The following is a 21,120-nucleotide window of genomic DNA, read 5'->3' as shown; positions in this document are numbered from 1 at the left end:
CTCTTGGACTCAGAGAGGAACTGATTTGATGTTGGAGGTCAAAGGTCAAGGTTACATCTCTCTCTCTTCAGGTTTGGTTCAAACATTCATTAAAAGGTTTTTGCCTCGTGAACTCGTTATGTGGAGAGAATCCTTTTAACTGGACTCTCAGGTGAACACATTAGATTTGAGTGGTCAAAGGAAACTTATCACGTGATTCATGTTCACGTAACTTATTTAAAAATGAGCAACTCAAACATACTCAAAAAAATACTTTTACATATGGCAATGTAGAGATGTAATATGTTTGTTTCTTCTCTAATCAGGTGTTTATGTTTTGGATTATTTGTAACATTAGGCGACTTTTTATCTAAATGATCTCGTACCCACCAGAGTGAGATATAATAAAGTAAATCCTTGAAGCTGCTTTAAATCATAAATCAGTTTTTAGCCTGTGTGATTGTTTGTGAGTGTTTAGCAGTTATTCCTGTGTGGGTCGTTGTGCAGTTAAACGTTTGGCAGCGTCGTCTCATAAACGAGTCCTCGTCTCCACCAGGTTTCAGGACCAGCAGCTCGGGGCTGAGCGCAGCTCCGGTGATAAATCCTCCTGGTGTCTGGAACATGACACCAGACGAAGTGCAATCAGTGAGGAAAGAGCCTGTGGCCTCGGTTAATGAGGAGCCGGGCGTTTCTGTGGCTTTGAAACGTCTCCCGGTGGAATCAGGATGTGTCGACACGTGTGGATCAGAAACCACCAGAGTGACGGCTGCCTGTGGTTTCCAGTGCTCCTCTGACTGGGAGCTGCGCTTCCAGTCCCAACTCACCACACAACAACACGTCCGGATGTTTGGTAATAAGAAATTTATTTTCCAACAATAACAAAGAACAGAATATTTCAAAAGCGTATTCGTATGTTACATGGACTGTACAGGGATCAGATGGCGCCAGCTTCACCCTCAGCGGATCTGGAACAAGCGCTAACAAAAAGAAGAAGAAGGTCATTTGATGAAAAAATAGGAAATATTCCATGTGAAGGTAGAAAATAGAAAAGAAGCAGATTATGGATTGAGATTAATACCCTGATACAGTGTTTAGGCCTCTGAACAAAGTCATTTAGAACAACAGCTAAACCTCGTGGCCTCTTTGGTTCATGATTCTGTATAATACATTTGAACAGAGCTCAATTTTTACTTCTATAAAAATACTTTTTTTATCATTATTCAATGGCAGTTTCTATTTATTTTGTATTTTTTCTATTCACACACGTCCTCAGTGCAAATATTCTAACAACCGTTCGCTCTGAAGAACAAGCGAGAGAGAGGAGTGGGCGAGCGAGACGGCGAGAGAGGGAGGGCGAGAGCGGAACACTGAAGGAGGAGTTTCACCTGGAGTGTGTGTCTCAGAGTGTGTCTCAGTGTGTGTCTCAGAGTGTGTCTCAGTGTGTGTCTCAGTGTGTGTCTCAGTGTGTGTCTCAGTGTGTGTCTCAGAGTGTGTCTCAGTGTGTGTCTCAGAGTGTGTCTCAGTGTGTGTCTCAGTGTGTGTCTCAGTGTGTGTCTCAGAGTGTGTCTCAGTGTGTGTCTCAGTGTGTGTCTCAGAGTGTGTCTCAGTGTGTGTCTCAGTGTGTGTCTCAGTGTGTGTCTCAGTGTGTGTCTCAGTGTGTGTCTCAGAGTGCGTCTCAGAGTGTGTTAGGGTGCTAAACGTCTCTGACAGGACGTCCACGGGGACCAGCGATCACACCCTAAAACTCTAAAACTCTAAAACTCTAAAACTGTAAAACTCTAAAACTCTGACAGAAGAAGAGAATAAATCAGATTTGCTGCAGTTTTTAACAGTTTATAAATCAATCATTTTAATTCTCATCAGAATGTGCGAATGTGATTTATTTGTATTTTTATCCGTCAACTCTTTTCATAAAGGTTTAGATCATTTTAACAGCCAATAGATTTTTTGATTTAATGAGGTTTCAGTCGATCTGTTTTTTCTTGGTCAACTATGTACCTCCTCCTCTCCTCCTCTTCCTCCTCCTCCTCCTCTTCCTCCTCCTCTTACTACTCCTCCTCTCCTCCTCTTCCTCCTCCTCCTCCGGGATCTAACCTGCTCGCCACTCGTACGTTTCAAGTATTGGTGATAGTTTGTCCCTTCAGCTTGTCCTCTACATTGCATAGCTCATGCGGCACTTGTTTCTTGCTGATCAGGGCCGGGAGCGGCGGAGCGCCACCTAGGGCTCGTTAAAGGCATCTCAATCTGCTAAGTGCTATCAAAGAGTGCGTCGGGGAAGTGCCAAGCTGCACCATCATTAAACCGAGCAATATGGCAACTTGTTGCGACTGGAGGGAATCGAACCCCCGGCCCTCGAGGGCTTTAGACCTCCAGACCATGTTGGTTCAGAGTGGACGGGCGGTGTCACATTTAGGTTTGTGTTCTCAAGAAAGAAAGATGGACGACAGCTCCCCAAAGTGAAGCCGAATCCTCTCTATCACCCCCTGGTGCCCGGCTGCAGTACAGCTCAAAAGCCTCCTCCATGTTAGTGGATGGGACATGAACCAAATCAAAGTAAATGTTAAATGAATGTTCTTCAAACATTGTTTCATTAATTGATGATATAAAAATGGGCTGAGACGTCATGATTGACAGCTGAGACTGACTCAGGATTGATCGAGTGCTTGAAGGGGCGGGCCCTCGATACTACTGCTCTGACTCTTTGGGGGCAAGATGGCCGCTGTCGTATTCAAGACATTTCGGCTTCACTTCTGAATGTTAAGAGGAAGAGAAGACGCGTCGTCCATCTTTATTTACACTGTGTGGCCGAGAGAATAAAGGTTCTCATAGATCGTACGTTCTCCTGTGGTCGTACGTTTAGAGGTTTTCATTCCTGGTTTTTCGACAGAGACCTCGTTGAACGTCTCGTGTGAACGTTGTGCTTGAAGCCATTTAATAAAACAGTTTGTGAATCAGAAACAGAAGTGCTGTACGTTGGAGGGACGTGGTCAGTGCTCGTCCCGAGTGTTCGCTCCCGGGCGTAAGGCTCCCGACAGCTTCACGTCGACTGGCGGCTGCGACTCTCACATGGAGGCTGACGGCTCGGTAAAGGCTAGACGGTCGTGGAACAGAGCAGATCCTCGCTATCCAAGATTCAACCAAGAACTTCAGACGCTGATTGTTTGTCCAAAGTGGATTCTTAGCGATTTGGAAACTGCTCACGTCCCTTTGAAGGACACAGAATCGTTTCCACCAGAGAATATAACAAAATATATCAACAAACATAAATATATATACAAGTTGTTTTTGTGCAGGCATACATGAGGGGGTGTGGATATGTGTGGATGAGGTTGTGTGTGCTCATGTTTGTCCTTCGTCCATAAATATTCTGTTTCTATATTCATCTTCCAATGTAATATCGTGAATCGTTTACAGTCGAGTTCTTCAGTTCCACCTTAAATAAACGGGAGTTAGCGGCGCTCAGGCGCAGCCGCACTCCTCCACGATCATGTTGGGAACGTCCCGCTTCACGATGTTGTACTCGTCGTCGAAGTAGAGCATGGACATGGTGCTGAGCTTGGTAGGGATGCAGCAGGAGTTCATGGAGCCCGGGCTCATCCCCCGCATGCGGTACTGGTTCACCACCGCCGTGTGAAAGGACGACGCGGAGTTGGGGACGCCGGCCATGTAGGCGGGACAGTTCCCCTCGCAGTAGTTCCCAAAGTAGCCCGACGGCGCAATGATCCAGTCGTTCCAGCCGATGAGCCGGAAGTCGATGTAGAACTGCTGGCGGCAGCACAGGTTGCTGCTGCCGTCACACTCCAGCCCCCTCTTGCGGATCCGGTGTTTGTTGTCGGCTTGCCGCGCCTGCACCACCAGGAAGGGCCGGTGGGACTCGTCGTTGTGGTTGATCAGGACGGGGTTCACGCCCTCCGCCTCGCAGGCCTCGCAGCGCACGTCCAGGTTCTGCCGGCGGTCGCCCTTCTCGAACACCAGCCGCACGGCCTCGGTCAGCACGAAGGTGTGCCAGCCGCTGCGCTTCAGCTCCACCCGCTTCTCCACCAGGTTCCACTTGCTGCTGAGGCCCGGCTCCTGGTAGTACACCTTCACCGTCACCTTCCGCCGCCCACGCACCTCCCCTGGAGCCGGCAGCAGCTTGAAGTAGAGCCAGAGGGTGGCCTGCGTCACAAACAGGTTCTGGTTCCCCTCGCTGGAGATCAGGAAGAACAGGCTGGACTTGGAGGTCACCAGGTCGTCTGGGGAGGAAGAACACAGCAGAGCCACGGGTTAACCACACAGGAACCAAACCTTTCATAGTTGTGCAACACTTTGAAAACAACAAAGTGGGACTCGGCCTCCGTCACAGAAGCTGGTGACAGGACGGTGCACGTCGGCCCTGACAGGAGAACCAGCGCTAAGGTTCAAATCCAGATCTGGAGCTCCACTGTGTCCACAGGTCACAGCAGGAGACGCAGAAACAAAGGAAACGTTCTCAGAAGCTGCTTCTGCAACCGACTGCAAACCATCACAGGCTTTTATTTTGGTAACCAGCAGCTGCTTGGACTAAAGATTAGAATCTGAAACTAAATCAGAAAGAGAGGTTTTTATCTGAGCTGCTTCACGTCTCCATGGTTTGAAGAATCAGGACTGAAGCAACTCTCAGCTGTTTATCTAGAAACCTGAAACTGGGATTGGCAGCTGCCAGGCGAAGCAGATTAGAGTGCTTCATGAGGTCTGGATCTCCTGAACCCTGAGCCAAGGAGACCGGGAGGAATCCAGATTGACAGCTCGTGAGAGATCACATGAGAGGACCCAGCGTCCGGCGGATGAACTTCACGGCTGAGCAGTAGCTCACAGCAGGGTTTCCATCAGGAGGAGATGGACGCTCTCAAGGAGCAAACAGAGACGTGTTCAGAAGGAGCAGCATGAGTTACCTCACCCGTCAGGAGAGCAGCTGATCTCCAGCCGTCAGCAGCTCGGAGGTGAGATCACAGCTCACCAATCCACAGAGATACAAGCTGCTGCAGAGCAAACAGAGCTGGAGCTGCAGGTGCTCGTCTCCCGGGTGGTGCTCGTCCGTCACCACCTCCTCTATCAAGCTGACTCTAAACTGCAGGGATCGACCCCACGGCTCAGAGGGCCGTGTGGTCGACCCAACCAGCGCCTGAGAGGAGGGAGCGGAGATCCACAGCCTCCCTCAGGAGCAGACTCCTCACGGTGAGATGACCAAACACCATCGATAGAAGCTGATCAGCAGGAGGTCAGCTGCTGCTCGACTCCGAGCAAATGTTTACGTCTTGATTTCTCTCTGTGAATGTTTGGTGATAAATAAACTGATGATCAGCTGGTTGAGGAACAAGAGACTCACTCCCAGGAAATGAACGAGTGTGACAGAGAAAGAGAAGAGTCGAGATCAAAGCTCCAAGTTGACAAGATCCAGCTGCTCTACTGACTCCTCCTGACTCCTGAATCCTGACTCCTCTACTGATTCCTCTGACTCCTCTATTGACTCCTCTACTGACTCCTCTGACTCCTCTATTGACTCCTCTACTGACTCCTCTGACTCCTCTACTAACTCCTGACTCCTGAATCCTGACTCCTCTACTGATTCCTCTGACTCCTCTATTGACTCCTCTACTGACTCCTCTGCTAACTCCTGACTCCTGAATCCTGACTCCTCTACTGATTCCTCTGACTCCTCTATTGACTCCTCTACTGACTCCTCTGACTCCTCTATTGACTCCTCTACTGACTCCTCTGCTAACTCCTGACTCCTGAATCCTGACTCCTCTACTGATTCCTCTGACTCCTCTATTGACTCCTCTACTGACTCCTCTGACTCCTCTATTGACTCCTCTATTGACTCCTCTACTGACTCCTCTACTGACTCCTGAATCCTGACTCCTCTGCTAACTCCTGACTCCTCTACTGACTCCTCTGACTCCTCTATTGACTCCTCTACTGACTCCACTACTGACTCCTCTACTGACTCCTGAATCCTGACTCCTCTGCTAACTCCTGACTCCTCTACTGACTCCTCTCCTGACTCCTCTCCTGACTCCTCTACTGACTCCTCTATTGACTCCTCTACTGACTCCTCCTGACTCCTCTCCTGACTCCTCTCCTGACTCCTCTCCTGACTCCTCTACTGACTCCTCTATTGACTCCTCTACTGACTCCTCCTGACTCCTCTCCTGACTCCTCTCCTGACTCCTCTCCTGACTCCTCTACTGACTCCTCCTGACTCCTCTCCTGACTCCTCTCCTGACTCCTCTACTGACTCCTCTGACTCCTCCTCTAACTCCTCTTCTGACTAAACCTTTTAAATGAGGTCCAAAGATCCATCGGTTCTCAAGCAGTTCATTAAAAGTTAATTAAAAGTTAATTCAAAGTTAATTAAAAGTTAATAAATCTGATCTTCATCTTTCACACATGAAGAAGCTGCTGAACAGACCTGGAGTCAGTTTTACTGTCGTTACAGAAACTGAACTGAGTTCATGAAATTCAGCAAAACTGTGAGTGTTGTAGACTGAAACCCACAACCTAACCTTTATGGAGCCTGGAACACACACACTCACACACACACACACACACTCTCACACACACACACACAGTGAATGGTAATGGGGAGCGAGGCTGCAGGGTTCAGGCCGTCAATCTGCATTCAGGCTGCACGACGACCCACACAAAAGCTCTGACCTTATACTGAGGCGACTGATTCAACACAACCCCGTCACTTACACACACACAGACACACTAACAACACAGTCACAAACACTGCAGCTCGATGCAGAGGAGCAGGAGGAGGCTCAGACGCGGAGCAGCCCCTGGTGGATGTGGAAAGCAGATGTTTCCGTGGCCTCCGGGCGGAGGCACGTGGGCGAAGCAGGTGGCCTCACTGATCACTTTCAGCCCTGCTCCTTTCAGCCCCCCCCCCAGTGGATTGTTCCTCTGAGGCTTGACGCCCCGCCATGTCCCCACTGGCAGCCGCTCAGCGCCGCCACCGCAGCCAACTGGCAAAGGCCCGCCGCCGAGGTGGAAGGTCTGCAACACAGCAGCCACAGAGAGGAACATGGGAAACTAAAAGGCTCCCAGCAGGGAGCGAACCTCCGGCGACACCGAGCAGAGCCCCCCCGACTGTGTGTTGGTGTGGGGCGGTGTGTTGGAGAGAAGGGAACACAACACGGGGGAGGGAGCCAGGAGTCCCACATTCTCTCTGGAGCACATGAAGGCAGCAGAGCCACGTTGAGTTAAAGTGTCATTTAAAGTTTGAACACCTCGTTCAAACAAAGAAATCTGCTTTAATGAGTCGGAGCAGTTTGAGAAGTCCCAGACTGACACACCTTTAAATCCTCTCCTGCAGGACTCCTCTCATCTGGGACCAAGTGAGACCACGGAACCATCGTGAAGCTCAATGAAGCGTTTAACAGACCTGGAGTCAGAGAACAGAGCCGGAACATCTGGGTTCAATCCCCTCTCCTCACCGATCACTGGTCCCAGCACCATAACAGACCTGGAGCGTCTCTAAACAAAGCAGGTAGCAGCTACACAGCTCTCGCCTCTTATTTTGGCGGGTTTTCAGGCCCCTGCATCAACATCTGGTCAACATCAGGCTGTCTCTCATTCACACACACACACACACACACACACACAGGGCTGGAGTTCACTGTGTGTCCCTGATTCACCAGCAACATCAAACAGCACAGACACACTAATGAAGACGAATGTGTGTTAGAACCTGTTGTTCTCTGTTTAATCTGTGTTTAGAATCAGGGGAAGTTTCTTTTGAAGCAGAATCTGTGACTCAGCCTCAGTTGAGTTTATTTGAATCAGATCCTGGATCTTCTCCTCCTGCTGCAGAAGGGTTTGATTCTCACTTCGATGATCTAAAGCAGTTTCTCTCTGGATGTGGATCAGAGCTGAATATGGAATATGTTCTGTGGATAATGTGAAACTTTGTGGATTTAGTTTTTAGCTTCCTTCTCCTTCACGAACCTTTCTCTGCGAAGCTGATGATCTCGGAGTTCTCCTCCTGCACCTCGTTGCTCATGGGGTGTCCGTCCAGGTTGGGGATCTCCACCCTCCCGTCCTCCCGCAGCTTCCCGGCGTGCAGCTTCCGCAGCGCCGTCACCATGGCCGCCTTGGGCAGCGGGTGCGTGATGTTGGGCCGGTCCCGCATCTGCAGCCGGCTCAGGATGTGCCTCTTCACCGCCTCCAGGAAGTCCACGTTCACCCGGCCCGACTCCGGGTCCTCGGGCTGAGCGATGCCGCAGGACGCGCAGGTATCCCGGGACGCCGCGTGCGCCTCCGCCTCGGTGCCGGGCGCAGCGGAGCAGCGGGGGGGGAGGACGCAGGCCACGAGGAGAAGTCTGAGGAGACAGCTACTCATTTTCTGTTCGAGGAGGACAAGAGTCTGCGTTTCCCTCTCGAGTTGCACTTAGAATCCTGCGAGGAGCTGGAGCAGGTAGGAGATGTGTCCGCGCGTCACGGCGCTGCGCTCGGCTCTCACGCACTGGGAGCACTGGGAGCACGGCACCTAGTTTCATCCAGGGAACAAGTGGGAGCACGAAACCTTCTCTCACATCGTTACACCAGAGTCTTTGGTCCTGCTCAGGTCTCACTCCTTCACTCCTTCACTCCTCTGGACGCTGGAGCAGCAGGAGCCTCACGCACGACGCAGCAGCTCAAATTGTCCAGACAGCAACGTTCTCCACAAAGCGAGACTAGAATCCACCTGGAACATGTTCGAACTTCAATCCATCACTTTCTGATCCACAGACACGAGGAGCTCATCATCATCATCACCATCATCTTCATCCTCTGGGGTTCAGTCCAACCTGAGCTGAGTGGGACTCCCGCTCTGCCGGAGTGCCGCTGCGCAGTGAGGAGGAGGAGGAGCAGGTGAGCCGGTGCCAGAGAGCGCACGGAGCGGAGCTTCCATCCTGACTGAGACTCTGCAGCCTCCTCGCGCTGCTCCGCTTTATATCAGGGGTCAACCTCAGGTGGGCGCGGCCAATCAGGAGGGGGGCGGGGCTCAGCGCACTCCCAGGAGGGACCTCGGAGTTATTCTGAAATTAATCCAGATTATAATGTGGATTATAATCTGGATTATGATCCTGAAGACAGAAGAGTTACAGCTGAGATTATAACAAGTAATATTACAAAGATCCGTTACAACAACAGGATCCTCAACACGAGTTGTATCAAAGAAGAGGAAACAGTTACAGTTTATTTACATTATAACTTCATCATCAGTTTTTCTGTATTAAACTAAAATACTCTCATTACTCAGATGAAGGATCAGTTTCCCTGTAAACACAAATGTTTCAAGTTTCAGATTCAAGTCAAACAAAACCCTCATTAGTCTAAAAAGCATGTTTCTCTGTAGAGTTTAGTTTTATTTGGAGAAGTTGATTATGAGATATTAGGAGTTGTCAGAAGTCTCTTCTCCTCAATGAGAAACAGACGCTTTCATGTGGAGCAGTTACAGGTTGTTCAGATCAGGATCAGTTTCTCTGTTTAAAACTCAAACAGTCCAAAGCACGAGTCCGGAGTCATATGAGGCCGAACTCTTAACTCTATTACTTCTACTTTTAGCCGAATTGATTCATTTAGAGTGGAATATTTTAATCTGTATCCTAATCTTACAGTTGATTAAATATTTGTATTTTGTAAAGGACAGGAATTCCATGTACCTGACAGTTACACGCACAGTGAGTATTCTGTTAGTACAATAAACCCAAATAACTCATAATGACAAACATGTGTCCGAACTCTGAGGCTTCAAATCTAAATAAAGTCCCTTTATACATTATGATTATTCTACAGATTCATGTAATCCTCTGAGTTACTGCAGACGGAACATGTGGTCACAAGTATGTAGACACTTAAGCATGATTCCTGAACAGACTGAAGACTTCTTGTTATGAATGTTTATCTTTAAGAATCAGTGATAAACACACAAACACACAGACACACACACACACAGCCTCTCACGACAGGACGTCAGTGGTCCCCAGCATCTGTTAGTGAAAAGTCCAAAACCATTGGCTCCAGTGGAGACGCTGAGCGGCAGCAGCAGGCTCGACCTCTGACCTCTGAGCTGCTGATTATCATAAGACAAAACAACACGAGGCCTCAGAACAGGTCGAGTCTGTCTTCTTCCCTCACTCGACCCCGTTTGTCTCATTCCACTTGTTCCACAGATTAATAACACGTGTTGTTTCTGAGTCACAGTCGCTGAGTCTCCATCTTTACAGACTCAGACTCTGTTTTTCATTTGCTGCCAACACGACGATATTAAACACTTTAAAACTTCACCTTTACAAAGAAAAGTCAGGGAAGTTTTTCATTATCGAAGCTGAGCTCAGCACTGGACAAAGTGATGACACAGCGCCACCTTGAGTCCAAATACAGGAATCACAAGACCTGATTGATCCATAAGTTGTTGTGACACTAAATACGTTCCTCTTAGTTTGTAATTCACTGACATTCAACTTGTTTTGGGAGATTTCAGTCCAAAGCAGAAAGTTTTGGTTTCAGCTGAGTTTCTTTCCTTTACGTCCAGTAAATAATAAATAAGTAAATAATAGTAAATAATACAATAAATAATCAGATAATTATGTTCAGTAGTTTTTTTTTAAATAGACACATTTTTATAAATATATGACTGTTTCCTTGAATTAAATAAGTAAATAAATTGATAAATCTATTTGTAACTGTAAATGCATTATACATACAGAAAATAATTAAGAGTTTACTTTTGTTTAATTCTTTTTTGAGTCTGTAAATAAACAAGTAAATCAGTTTTGATAGATTTATTTAATTGAATGTATCTATTAATAAATAATGTATAAATAAATATAGTTTTAAAATATAATCCATAGATCTTCTTTTGTCAATAAATGAACAATAAGTAAATAAGTGTGTTTTTATATTTATACAAATAAATAAATAAAATGAATCAGTTTTAACAAATGTATTTTATTAACTGTCTCTATGAATAAAAGGTAAATAAATAAAGACCGTTGTTTAACGATCGTCCAGATGAAAAGAGGAATTCCGTGACATCACTTCCTGTTAACGATGTCCGGCTCGCTCTGAGAGGAGGTGTCGCAGTACGAGGTCTCACTCCGAGGTTTTTTCCCGTGTGGTCTGAGCGACTGACCAGTGGTTAACGGAGGCAGGCTCCGAGTGGCTGCTCGCCGCGGCGCAGACGATCTGTGTGTGTCCGGGTGGGGCAGCAGTTTGAACTCTAACTTCAACGCTTCGTCTCTTTATGGAGGATTTGTCCGGCTCCTCTGAGGCTGCACCGCGAACACGTCAGCGGGTCAGTTGCTCTCCGTCTCTCTCTGCCCCCCCTCGCCAGCGGCTCGCGCTCTTTGCACGTCACCGTCACAGGGAAGCGTTAAACTGCCGCTGCTAGCTAAAGAGCTAACAGCTAGCCGAGCGACGGACCCGCCGGCCAATCACAGCGAGGCCTGCCCGAGGCTCCCACCAACCAGAGGCGGAGCTCACGCAGAGGGCGGGGCCTCTGGAAGTCTGGAGAGTGTCCTGGAGAAAACTGTCACTTAGTGACGTCATGTGTTTAAATTGTGTGACGTTATTAATCCGTGCGTGTGTCTCTGTCTCAATGATGTCTCATGTGATGTGTTTGAGGACATCAGGTAATTCTCAGTTCCAGGTGTGTGTCCTTGTTGTGACTCAGAGCAGTTAAAGGTCACAGTCAAGTGTTGCTCAGTGTGTGTTTGTCCCCAGGTCCTTATCACGGCTCTCAGGGGCCTCAGCCAGCACCTCCACACGTCATATCTATATCTATATATAGATATAGATATATTATAAATAACACAGATTCAAATGTTATTATCAGTTTGTCTTGTTGTGTTACAGAGTAAATAACTAAACTCTGTTGTTTGACCTGACTCGTAAATTCCCTGTTTGTGTTTCCAGGCTTGAGTGACAGCTTGAGAGTTTGAAGGTGAGTCAGTTTGCTGATATCAATATTTAATACAACGTTCTGTTTTTCATATCCTAGTATTAGTTCATAACAATCATGGATCAGTGTGATTAAACTGCTTTATTTTGTTTATCATTCATCTGTATCCTCTTCTCGTCCCCTCTGGTCCCTCCTGGTCCCTCCTGGTTCCTCCTGGTCCCTTCTGATCCTCCTGGTCCCTTCTGGTTCCTCCTGGTCCCTCCTGGTTCCTCCTGGTTCCTCCTGGTCCCTCCTGGTCCCTCCTGGTCCCTTCTGATCCTCCTGGTCCCTCCTTGTTCCTCCTGGTCCCTCCTTGTTCCTCCTGGTTCCTTCTGGTTCCTCCTGGTCTCTACTGGTCCCCTCTCTTCCTCTGGTCCCTGGCCCTCAGTCGTCAGTGTGAGTTGTGAGCTGCTGGACCAGCGTAGACCAGAGTCATGGCCTCTGGAAAGAACAAGAACCAGACGTCCCTGGTTCTGCACAAGGTGATCATGGTGGGCAGCGGCGGCGTGGGGAAGTCCGCCCTCACCCTGCAGTTCATGTACGACGAGGTGAGACCCCGCCCCTTTCTCCTAGACGCCGCTCGCTACGTGAGGATCCGCGTTACAGTTTCTTCTTCTGGTCTCAGTTTGTGGAGGACTACGAGCCCACGAAGGCCGACAGCTACAGGAAGAAGGTGGTGCTGGACGGCGAGGACGTGCAGATCGACATCCTGGACACGGCGGGACAGGAGGACTACGCCGCCATCAGGGACAACTACTTCCGCAGCGGAGAGGGTTTCCTGCTGCTGTTCTCCATCACGGAGCACGAGTCCTTCACCGCCACGTCCGAGTTCAGGTCTGTCACGTGACCTGCTGGTGTCACCCGCTGACCTCCGCTGGTCACGTGATGTAAACAGGAAGTGTGTGTGTGTGTGTGTCAGGGAGCAGATCCTGCGGGTGAAGGAGGAGGAGGCCATCCCGCTGCTCCTGGTGGGGAACAAGTCCGACCTGGAGGAGCGGCGCCAGGTCTCTGCCGACGAGGCCACGGCGAAGGCCAGCGAGTGGGGGGTGCAGTACGTGGAGACTTCGGCCAAGACGAGAGCCAACGTGGACAAGGTGAGACGACCGGGTGACGGTTCAATTCCCTGTTCATCTGTTCTCAAACTCTTGAATCTGTTTCAAACTTTGACCTGAGAATCAACTTTCATTAAATTCCTCCAGAGTCTGAAGAGAGAGACTCAAACCCGGAGGCTGTGACTCTTCTTCCTCCTCCTCCTCTTCCTCACTGAAGCTTCTTACTGAAACATGTCTGACGTGTTGGAACTCGTCTTCTCCTCGTGCCTTCAGGAAACTGTTCTCTCCTCCTCTCGGTTAACTCCTCTCTCCTCCTCCTCCTCTTCTCCTCTCAGGTTTTCTTTGACCTCATGCGGGAAGTTCGCAAGAAGAAAATGGCGGAGAGCAAAGACAAGAACGGGCCGAGTGGCAAGAAGAAGAAGAAGCGCTGCTGCATCCTCTAACCTCCAGGAGCCAAAGAGCCCAACGGTCCCACCGGCCCCGAGCAGCGGCTCCACGTCGGCTCCACGTCGGCTCTAGATCTCTGGATGCTCGTCTGCTGCTTTATTTTTACTACATCAAAATCTATTTTCTCCAAATGTGTAAAGTCCAAACTAAACGAAGCGCCAGTGACGAGTTCACGTTTCACTTTCCCCCGGAGGATTCTCACTTCCTCTGTCACGTCTGATGTGAAGCTGCTGCTTCCTCTTTCCTCGACTCGTCAAAAGGGCCAAAAGTATGTAGACGCACTCTTCTCCAGTTTTCTCACAGTCCAGTTGGTCCCCGAGGTTTTGAGGTTTTGAGGTCGAGGGCCGAGCGAAGCTTCCTCCTGGGAAACGTCTGTTGGAGGAGCTGCTGTGTGCACGAGGCCGGCGACAAACTAACACAGACCCAATCACCAGAGGTCGTCTAGTCTTCATTCAGAGGCTTGAACGTTTCCACGTGGTCGACGCAGCGTTTAGTGTGTTGACGTCTCGTCGGGAAATAAGTGAATCATCTAATAGTTCAACAGAGTAAAGAAAAGAACCTCATGAGTCAATAAATAGAGAAATACAAATATCACAGCATTGTGTTGTTGTGTTGTTGTGTTCATCTCCTCATCTTTTCTCTGCTGTCGACAACCAGGTGACACACGAGACGTGTCCACATACTTTTGGCCACGTTGTGTTATTTTCCTGCAGAAACAAACAATCACAGAACGTAAAGTCCAGGAACCGTTTGTTTCTCTCGACGCAGGAGAACAGATCCTGGTGATGATGATGAAAGAGATTTGTGCCTTAACCTGTTTCCTGTCCTTTAATTCTTCTTCACCTTCTTCTTTGTCCGTCAGAAGCCAAACTGTTTGACTCTTTCTTTTCTCACGTTCCTGATGCGAGCGACACTCCGTTTGTATGAAACTTTATCGTCCACTCCCTGACGAACACCAGTGTAATTTATAATCAAAGGGATTCTTCTGTTCCAATCACTTCCTGTTGTATTTGTGACGCCTGTGGTTTGAAGGGACGCTGTGTGTGTTTGTGTTGGTGTGTGTGTTGGTGAGACCACATTTCATTTGATAATAAAAGAAAAGACGCAATGATCACTGATCTGTTTCATTGAAGTTTGTGAGAATCTTCAACAATTCAACATTAGAATTATTTGATACTTGTTAATATTAGAAAAAACCTGAGAAACCAAATGCATTTAATATAATTTATAATCTTTAATTGAAACTTCCATGTGGAATAAAACTAATGGAGACTGCAGTGGTTTACTGTGGCCACTAGATGGTGCTGTACCCTACGTTTTTAAGAGCCTGATCACAAACTGTCCTTATCACCTAAACTTTCCTTTTTCATATTCTGTCCACGTGGTGGCGCTAGAGCTGCAACATTCAATTCATCTGCTATTACTGTGATAAAATAATTAATTTCTTAAATTCTTTTTTGTATTTTAGATGAAAATATTTAATAAACTTCAGTTTTCTGATGATTCACAAATCGATTAATGAAAATGAATAAATGAAACTAATCGAGCTGCTGAATCTTTAATTTACTCACGTTATTTAAATCGTTAACAAGTGGTTACTATTAGAGACCTGAGTTTGACCTTTGACCTCGGATGTCTCCTGGTTCAGATGTTAAACTGAGGAAAGTGACAGTTGGCGGTTCATGGTCTAACAGACTCGCTGCAGTGCATCATGGGAGGTCAGGAACCAGCAGATTCACACTATTGATCTTATTAGTGTTAAACATCGATCTACAAAATAATGTGTTTATATTCTTATTAACTTATTAATAACCTTCAATTAAAACTAGGCCCATGTTGTAGCACTGACCAACAGGCACGCCACGGTCACATGGTGTGACGAAATCAATTATACAGAGTCAGTTCATTTCTCCATTTTGTTTAAGGGTCATTCCCAGAAGTTGAAGTTGATCTAGATGTGAATCATCTAATAGTGAAGATACAAAATCTGAAAGTAACAAGGTTTTTACTTTTGTCTGGTGCAGAGTTCAGAGGTCAGAGGTCAGCTCTGATGATGAGGAAGATGAGGAAGATGAGGAAGATGGAGAGGTTTCTTCTGATCCAAATGGACCCGAGGAACAAACACACAAACTCAGCGTGTCCTAATAGTCTGAGATGTGTGTCGTCTCTAAGCCTCTTACATTAATTCAGCGGCTGCTGAGTCCAGGGGGACGATCGGCAGGAGGTGATGAAGACTCTGGGACGGACGCACTGAGGACATGCTGAGCGGGGACCTGGTGGCCGAGTGGGACGTGGCGCTGAGCGACGGCGTCTTCAGGATCGGCTTCGCTCACGGCACCACCACGGGGAGACGTGTGGTCTACGTCAACGGGCAGGTCAGACGCTGCTTCCTGTTTGAAGACGGAGATGATTCAGAAACTTTCAAAGTGAAGTGTGGCCCCTCAGGTCTGATCTCAGGGGCCATGTTGAGGCCCCGAGGCTCCTCCCTCTGCTGATCAACAGTTTTATCACATAGTATCTTAGCCTTTAAGAATACAGTATTAAGTTGTATTGATTACATAAATGCAGTAAAAGTACTTCAAAGTAGTATGTGAGTAAAGTACTTGAGTCTTTTACTCTCTGTATTTTCACGTTAGTAGACGATGTCACAGCTTTCAAAAATAAAACTACTTCCTCCACAGGAAGTCATCAGAAGAGACTGGATGTTCAAACTGGTCGGAAAGGAAACCTTCACAGTGGGAGGGGCCAACACCAGAGCCACCATCAGCATGGAGGCGGTGAGCGGCTTCGTCTACGAGTACACGCTGGAGGTGGAGGGCAAGAGTCTGCAGAGGTTCATGGACAACAGGACGAAGAGGACGGAGACGTGGCTGCTGCAGGTGGACGGAGAGGACCGCAGGGTGGTGCTGGGTGAGACAGACACACAACAAGGTCATCACATCCTCACAACCTCACACAAGTCAACAAATATACAGAATGAGATGATGATGTGAACATCTTCTGCATTTCCCTCAAGAAAAAGACACGATGGACGTTTGGTGCAATGGACAGAAGATGGAGACCACGGTGAGTCCCTTTATTCATGAACACATGAAAATAAGAACTTTATTAAACTCATTTAAACCTCAAAGAGTTTTAGAAAGTTTGGTTTGACAGAAGCTTCAGTCTGAGGCAAATTCAACTGGAGATCACATTAAATTAAAGGTCTGAGTCAAATGAATAAAAAGCAGATTAATAAAGTTATATTATCAGTAGTAGTATTATTATCATATCTGTCCTCAGGGGGAGTTTGTGGACGACGGCACTGAGACTCGCTTCCTTCTGGGGGAACACAAGTGTTGCATCAAGGCCACAGGCAACAGGAAGAAGAGCGGCATCGTTCATCACTTCCTGTTGGATGGAGAGGAAATACCTGCTCCTGCACAGCAACACTAACACAGAGTGAAATACTGACTCATCATTTTCTGTTTGATCAGAAACATAGAATTTGATTTTGACCACTTTAGTGTGAAGATCTGAGTCTGTAGACTGTCAAGAGCTTGTAGCTTTATTCTGAAGGGGCCCTACCTTTAATTTGTTAATACGTTTTTGTGCTGCCTCAACATATCGAATATCTTTATGAACATTATGATGTCAAGCAAACAGCAGTTGCTGAGGGGAAGACTGGAGTTTACAGGTTTTCACCTTCTTCATGTTGTTTGAGTTGCTCCTGTTGTTTTTTCTGTAAAACGCCAAAAACCTTTGTTCCAGATTCTCCAGTTGTTGTTTGTGGTCTTTCTTTGTGTTTGGTTCCATTTGTCAAATGAAACTGTGATGCTCATTGTTTTTATGTTTTCTAATTAATTAATTAATCGATAAAACACTCTTATATTAGAATTTGTCATTCCAAGGTCGACACAGACGATATGACTGATGTAAATAAATCAAAAATAGATAATCATACTGAACAGAACCGTTAGAGATGGACCCAGGACCAGAGGGGCCAGAGAAGGGGCCAGAGGGGGGCAGAGGGGCCCCTGACCTCAACACATTTCAAGACTCAACATTAGGGGTTTTGTAGAGTTTTATTAATAATGGTTGTAGAACCTGGACACGTGTTCAGTGCTGAACTTCAGACACCCAGGTGAGCCATCGTGTCCAGGGATCACATGACACCACTCATCCCTCCTTCTTCAACCAGAAGCAGCAGGAGCCCAGGGACCTGATGGATACACTGGTCTACAAAAAGAGGAATAAAGAATAAAGACCTAAAATGACCAGAAAGAAACAAAACAATTGATTTGTGTGAAAAACTGTTTCGCTTCTTCCGGTTAAATGTGTCTGTAGTTTTATTGTGAAGGTCGTGCCGGAAGCGGCGCCGCTTTGCATTGCGGTGGTGACGTCACGGCCGGACCGTGCGGGTCGGATCACGGAGCAGTGCGGTGCGCGCGACGCGGGGACGATGTGCGGGACTCTGTGAAACACGCGCTGCGAACAACAACGGCGGAGCCGCACGAGCGTCCAAGGGAATCGAACAGTGACCGCTGGCACCGGGAGGAGGAGGAGCGGAGGGACGGAACAGCCTCCCCGACAAACACCCACCTCGACCCGCGGCGCGAGGAGCGAGTCGCCTCTGGAAGCTCGTGTCTCCGGGGGAGCAGCGTCTCGTCCCCGGGCTGCGGCTCCGCTCTCTGCCGGGATGTGAGCGGACCTCACCGGAGGAGCGTCGGTGAGTCTCCCTCCATGACCCCCCCCACCCCCACCCCCTCCGCTGCTAGCTAGCGTTAGCCGGTTAGCGTTAGCCTCGTCACAACAAGGCCGTCCGCCGCTCCGCCTCGGCGTGAACCGGAGCTGCGTGTGAACGCGACCTGATTCCGCACTGACCCGCACACACCCGCTCTCCTCCCGCATGCACACAGATGTGCGGGGCGGCGGATCCCAGCCCCGCAGTGTGGAGCCGGGACCGACCGGGGAACAGCTGCTGCAGCGTCCCGCTCGGTCCCTCGCTCGCACCAGTGTGTTTGTGGAGGAAGACGTTTCATATGAATTATGAATAAATGTAAACATGTTGATGACGTGTTCACGTGACCAGGGTCCAGAGGAAAAGCGTGTTTTACTGTTGTTCTGCTGGAGGTCACTGCCTCTGGCACCTGAACGCACCACTGACCATCCTCCTCTTCCTCCTCTTCCTCCTCCGGGACGTCCAGACAGCAGCTGCAGTCATGAACTACCAGCAGCATCTCGCCAACTCGGCCGCCATCCGGTCCGAGATCCAGAGGTTCGAGTCCGTCCACCCCAACATCTACTCCATCTACGAGCTGCTGGAGCGGGTGGAGGAGCCGCTGCTGCAGAACCAGATCCGGGAGCACGTCATCGCCATCGAAGGTAGGAGCACGGAGGGAGTGTGTGTGTGTGTGTGGGGGGGGGGGGGGGTCTCTGTGGTTTCTTCATCAGCTTCGGACCAGAAGAGGAAGAGAAGGTGCTGGTCCTCTTCGTGGTCTCAGGTGTTTGAGTCAGAAGCTTCCTGCTCTGCTCAGGTTGTAATTTCTGAATAACTCTGGTCATGGTGCAGTTTAGTATTGATCCAGATGTTTATGTGTGTGTTGGGACCAGTGACTGGGACCAGTAGGAGTGTTGTTCCAGTAGCTGGTCACAGAGCGCTGACTCGTGGGCCTCTGCTCGATTCTGTTTCCCCTGAACTCTCCGGTGACTCACCGGCTGCTTCATCCTGGAAGAGCCGGGACGCCGTCGCTCTTCTTCTTCTTCTTCTGCACATCTGGACGCGTCACTCAGCCTCGCGTCATGTGACTCTCAGCTCCTCAGAGGGTTTGAGTCACCGGGTCAATAGGTCCTCAGCTCTTCTGGGACAAACTGGAGCCACTTGTCCTTTCAGACGGTTTGTAAGACTCGGCCTAGTTTCCGAGCTGTGACTCTCCTCCCCCCCCCCAGCGCTGCTGCTGCTGTGAGGCTCATTTGCATGTGAGGTGTGTGTGTGAGGTGTGTGTGTGAGGTGTGTGTATGTGAGGATGGATGGAGGTCCAGGTGACACCGGACCACTTCCTGTTGGCTGCAGGGCTCCTCCTTCTGCTTCTGCTCCTGCTCCTCCTGCTGTGAACATCACTCACTGGTTGTCTCTCTAACAGAGACGCACACTCTGGTTCTATTCGTCTCTAACAAACCGGTTCCTCCTCCGAGGCTCAGAGAACTGAACAGAGAACCACAGCTTTTATTTTGTATCAACAGGAAGTTGGTTGGGTCAGATAGTTTCCTCTTTAACTCAGTTTCTGTATCGTGTGATGGAGTCAAACACTAACGTGACATCAGGAGAACTTCCTCCTCCCAGCCCCTCTTCTGTCAGTGGTTTCCACCACAGACAGGTCTGCTGCTCTGTCTGAGTGTCAACACACTGGGTCTGAACGCAGCCTGTGAGGGGGCGTGTCACGCTCATTACGTACATGTGTGGTTAGTCAGAGAGGAGCTTCAGGAGCTTCAGGAGCTTCAGGGTTCTTCTGTGCAGGAGATCGAGTTCCTTCACCACAGGTGGAGCTTTTTAACTCTGCACTCACAACCTTCATATCTCACTTGAGGAGAGAAACACTGAAGAACCTGCTCTGCTTCATGTTCTGCTCCAGGTGTCAGCAGGTGGACATGTTCACTCCAGTCTAACTTCAGCTGTTAAAATAATACCATCATTATTATGAAGGAATAATATATCTCCAGAGTGAAAAGGTAAATTTATATATTTATACACAAAATGTTTTAATCTGTATCCTGTTTCGTTTCCTGAGGAAATCATCAAACTTCACATCTATACTTCAAATCTGAGGAAATGCTTCAAAGAGGAAATGCACGATCAGAGTGAGAGGAAACAGTAGAACCAGCAGATCTCAGTACACTCAGTAGAACCAGTAGATCTCAGTAGAACCAGTAGATCTCAGTAGAACCAGTAGATCTCAGTAGAACCAGCAGATCTCAGTAGAACCAGCAGATCTCAGTAGAACCAGCAGATCTCAGTAGAACCAGCAGATCTCAGTACACTCAGTAGAACCAGTAGATCTCAGTAGAACAGTAGATCTCAGTAGAACCAGTAGATCTCAGTAGAACCAGCAGATCTCAGTAGAACCAGTAGATCTCAGTAGAACCAGCAGATCTGAGTACACTCAGTAGATCTCAGTACACTCAGTAGAACCAGTAGATCTCAGTAGAACCAGTATAACCAGTAGAAGCAGGTGGAGGACACACGGAGACGCTCTGCTCTCGTCTCTTTTCCTCTCCAGTCTTTTGTCTCCTGCTGCTTTTGTGTGATTTGGGTCGGTGCTGCCGGCGGTCAGTGAACGCACCATGTGACCCAGTTAGCCCTCACCGCCCTCCAGCTCGAGGCTCCTCTCTCATTTGGCAGGATCGTACCCACATAATGTTTGTTCTCGGGTTTCAAACCGTGTGTGCCGACTCTGTCCTCGAGCAAGGCAGCGGGCCAGCTGGGTTTGGGGTTGAACTCCCTGTGGGGCCACCTGCAGTAGATGAATCCTCCTGTGTGGACGGGGGATGAAAGGAGCTCAACAGGAATCAGGGAGGGAACTGCAGCTCGGCCTTTGTTTACCTTCACGTCTTTGCTCCTTGTGGCCAAAGTTCAGCTTTTCTCTGTGAATGAGTCAAATCACAGCAGCTTGGTTTCATCAGTCTTCATGGACTCTACAGATCTGAGGTCAG

The 21,120-nt window shown here is 48.5% G+C and overlaps 4 protein-coding genes across 5 annotated transcripts in view; 3 read left to right on the top strand and 1 right to left on the bottom strand.

Moving 5' to 3' along the window:
* Nucleotides 1-821: 821 nt before the first annotated feature.
* Nucleotides 822-8,958, bottom strand: LOC133933318 (inhibin beta B chain-like). Its single transcript, XM_062380338.1, has 2 exons — nucleotides 7,954-8,958; nucleotides 822-4,214 (listed from the first exon to the last, which is right to left on the bottom strand). The coding sequence occupies exons 1-2, from the start codon at nucleotides 8,345-8,347 to the stop codon at nucleotides 3,439-3,441; spliced, it is 1,170 nt and encodes a 389-aa protein (XP_062236322.1). The 5' UTR covers nucleotides 8,348-8,958; the 3' UTR covers nucleotides 822-3,438.
* Nucleotides 8,959-11,073: 2,115 nt separating this feature from the next.
* Nucleotides 11,074-14,545, top strand: LOC133933328 (ras-related protein ralB-B-like). The gene is made up of 6 exons (XM_062380351.1): nucleotides 11,074-11,287; nucleotides 11,908-11,935; nucleotides 12,321-12,480; nucleotides 12,558-12,766; nucleotides 12,852-13,026; nucleotides 13,320-14,545. Exons 3-6 carry the CDS (start codon nucleotides 12,367-12,369, stop codon nucleotides 13,425-13,427), a joined length of 606 nt encoding a protein of 201 aa, XP_062236335.1. The 5' UTR covers nucleotides 11,074-11,287; nucleotides 11,908-11,935; nucleotides 12,321-12,366; the 3' UTR covers nucleotides 13,428-14,545.
* A 924-nt stretch (nucleotides 14,546-15,469) lies between these two features.
* Nucleotides 15,470-17,172, top strand: faimb (Fas apoptotic inhibitory molecule b). Its single transcript, XM_062380355.1, has 4 exons — nucleotides 15,470-15,806; nucleotides 16,113-16,341; nucleotides 16,448-16,497; nucleotides 16,714-17,172. Exons 1-4 carry the CDS (start codon nucleotides 15,690-15,692, stop codon nucleotides 16,864-16,866), a joined length of 549 nt encoding a protein of 182 aa, XP_062236339.1. The 5' UTR covers nucleotides 15,470-15,689; the 3' UTR covers nucleotides 16,867-17,172.
* A 497-nt stretch (nucleotides 17,173-17,669) lies between these two features.
* agap1 (ArfGAP with GTPase domain, ankyrin repeat and PH domain 1) overlaps nucleotides 17,670-21,120 on the top strand; it is an 82,642-nt gene continuing 79,191 nt past the window's right edge. Inside the window, exons 1-2 of one of the 2 annotated variants that reach the window (XM_062380292.1) lie at nucleotides 17,670-18,139; nucleotides 18,618-18,795. In XM_062380292.1, the coding sequence (XP_062236276.1) occupies nucleotides 18,633-18,795 (163 nt within the window). In that variant the 5' untranslated portion in view covers nucleotides 17,670-18,139; nucleotides 18,618-18,632. The remainder of the gene's footprint in view (nucleotides 18,140-18,617; nucleotides 18,796-21,120) is intronic. The other variant, XM_062380293.1, reaches the window with a different exon arrangement.

This window comes from Platichthys flesus, chromosome 22 (assembly GCF_949316205.1).
Source record: "Platichthys flesus chromosome 22, fPlaFle2.1, whole genome shotgun sequence".
Taxonomy (NCBI): domain Eukaryota; kingdom Metazoa; phylum Chordata; class Actinopteri; order Pleuronectiformes; family Pleuronectidae; genus Platichthys; species Platichthys flesus.
The sequence above is the reverse complement of the archived record's forward strand: the minus strand, read 5'-3'. Positions and strand labels throughout refer to the sequence as shown.

Bases quoted from the DNA above. Each gene is read 5' to 3' on its own strand.
- faimb (XM_062380355.1), top strand. From the start codon at position 15,690: ATGCTGAGCGGGGACCTGGTGGCCGAGTGGGACGTGGCGCTGAGCGAC. The intron at 16,342-16,447 runs GTGAGACAGACA...ATTTCCCTCAAG, and splicing joins GGACCGCAGGGTGGTGCTGG to AAAAAGACACGATGGACGTT. The intron at 16,498-16,713 runs GTGAGTCCCTTT...ATCTGTCCTCAG, and splicing joins GACAGAAGATGGAGACCACG to GGGGAGTTTGTGGACGACGG.
- LOC133933318 (XM_062380338.1), bottom strand. From the start codon at position 8,347: ATGAGTAGCTGTCTCCTCAGACTTCTCCTCGTGGCCTGCGTCCTCCCC. The intron at 4,215-7,953 runs GTTCGTGAAGGA...CTTCCTCCCCAG, and splicing joins CATCAGCTTCGCAGAGAAAG to ACGACCTGGTGACCTCCAAG.
- LOC133933328 (XM_062380351.1), top strand. From the start codon at position 12,367: ATGGCCTCTGGAAAGAACAAGAACCAGACGTCCCTGGTTCTGCACAAG. The intron at 12,481-12,557 runs GTGAGACCCCGC...TTCTGGTCTCAG, and splicing joins TGCAGTTCATGTACGACGAG to TTTGTGGAGGACTACGAGCC. The intron at 13,027-13,319 runs GTGAGACGACCG...TTCTCCTCTCAG, and splicing joins CGAGAGCCAACGTGGACAAG to GTTTTCTTTGACCTCATGCG.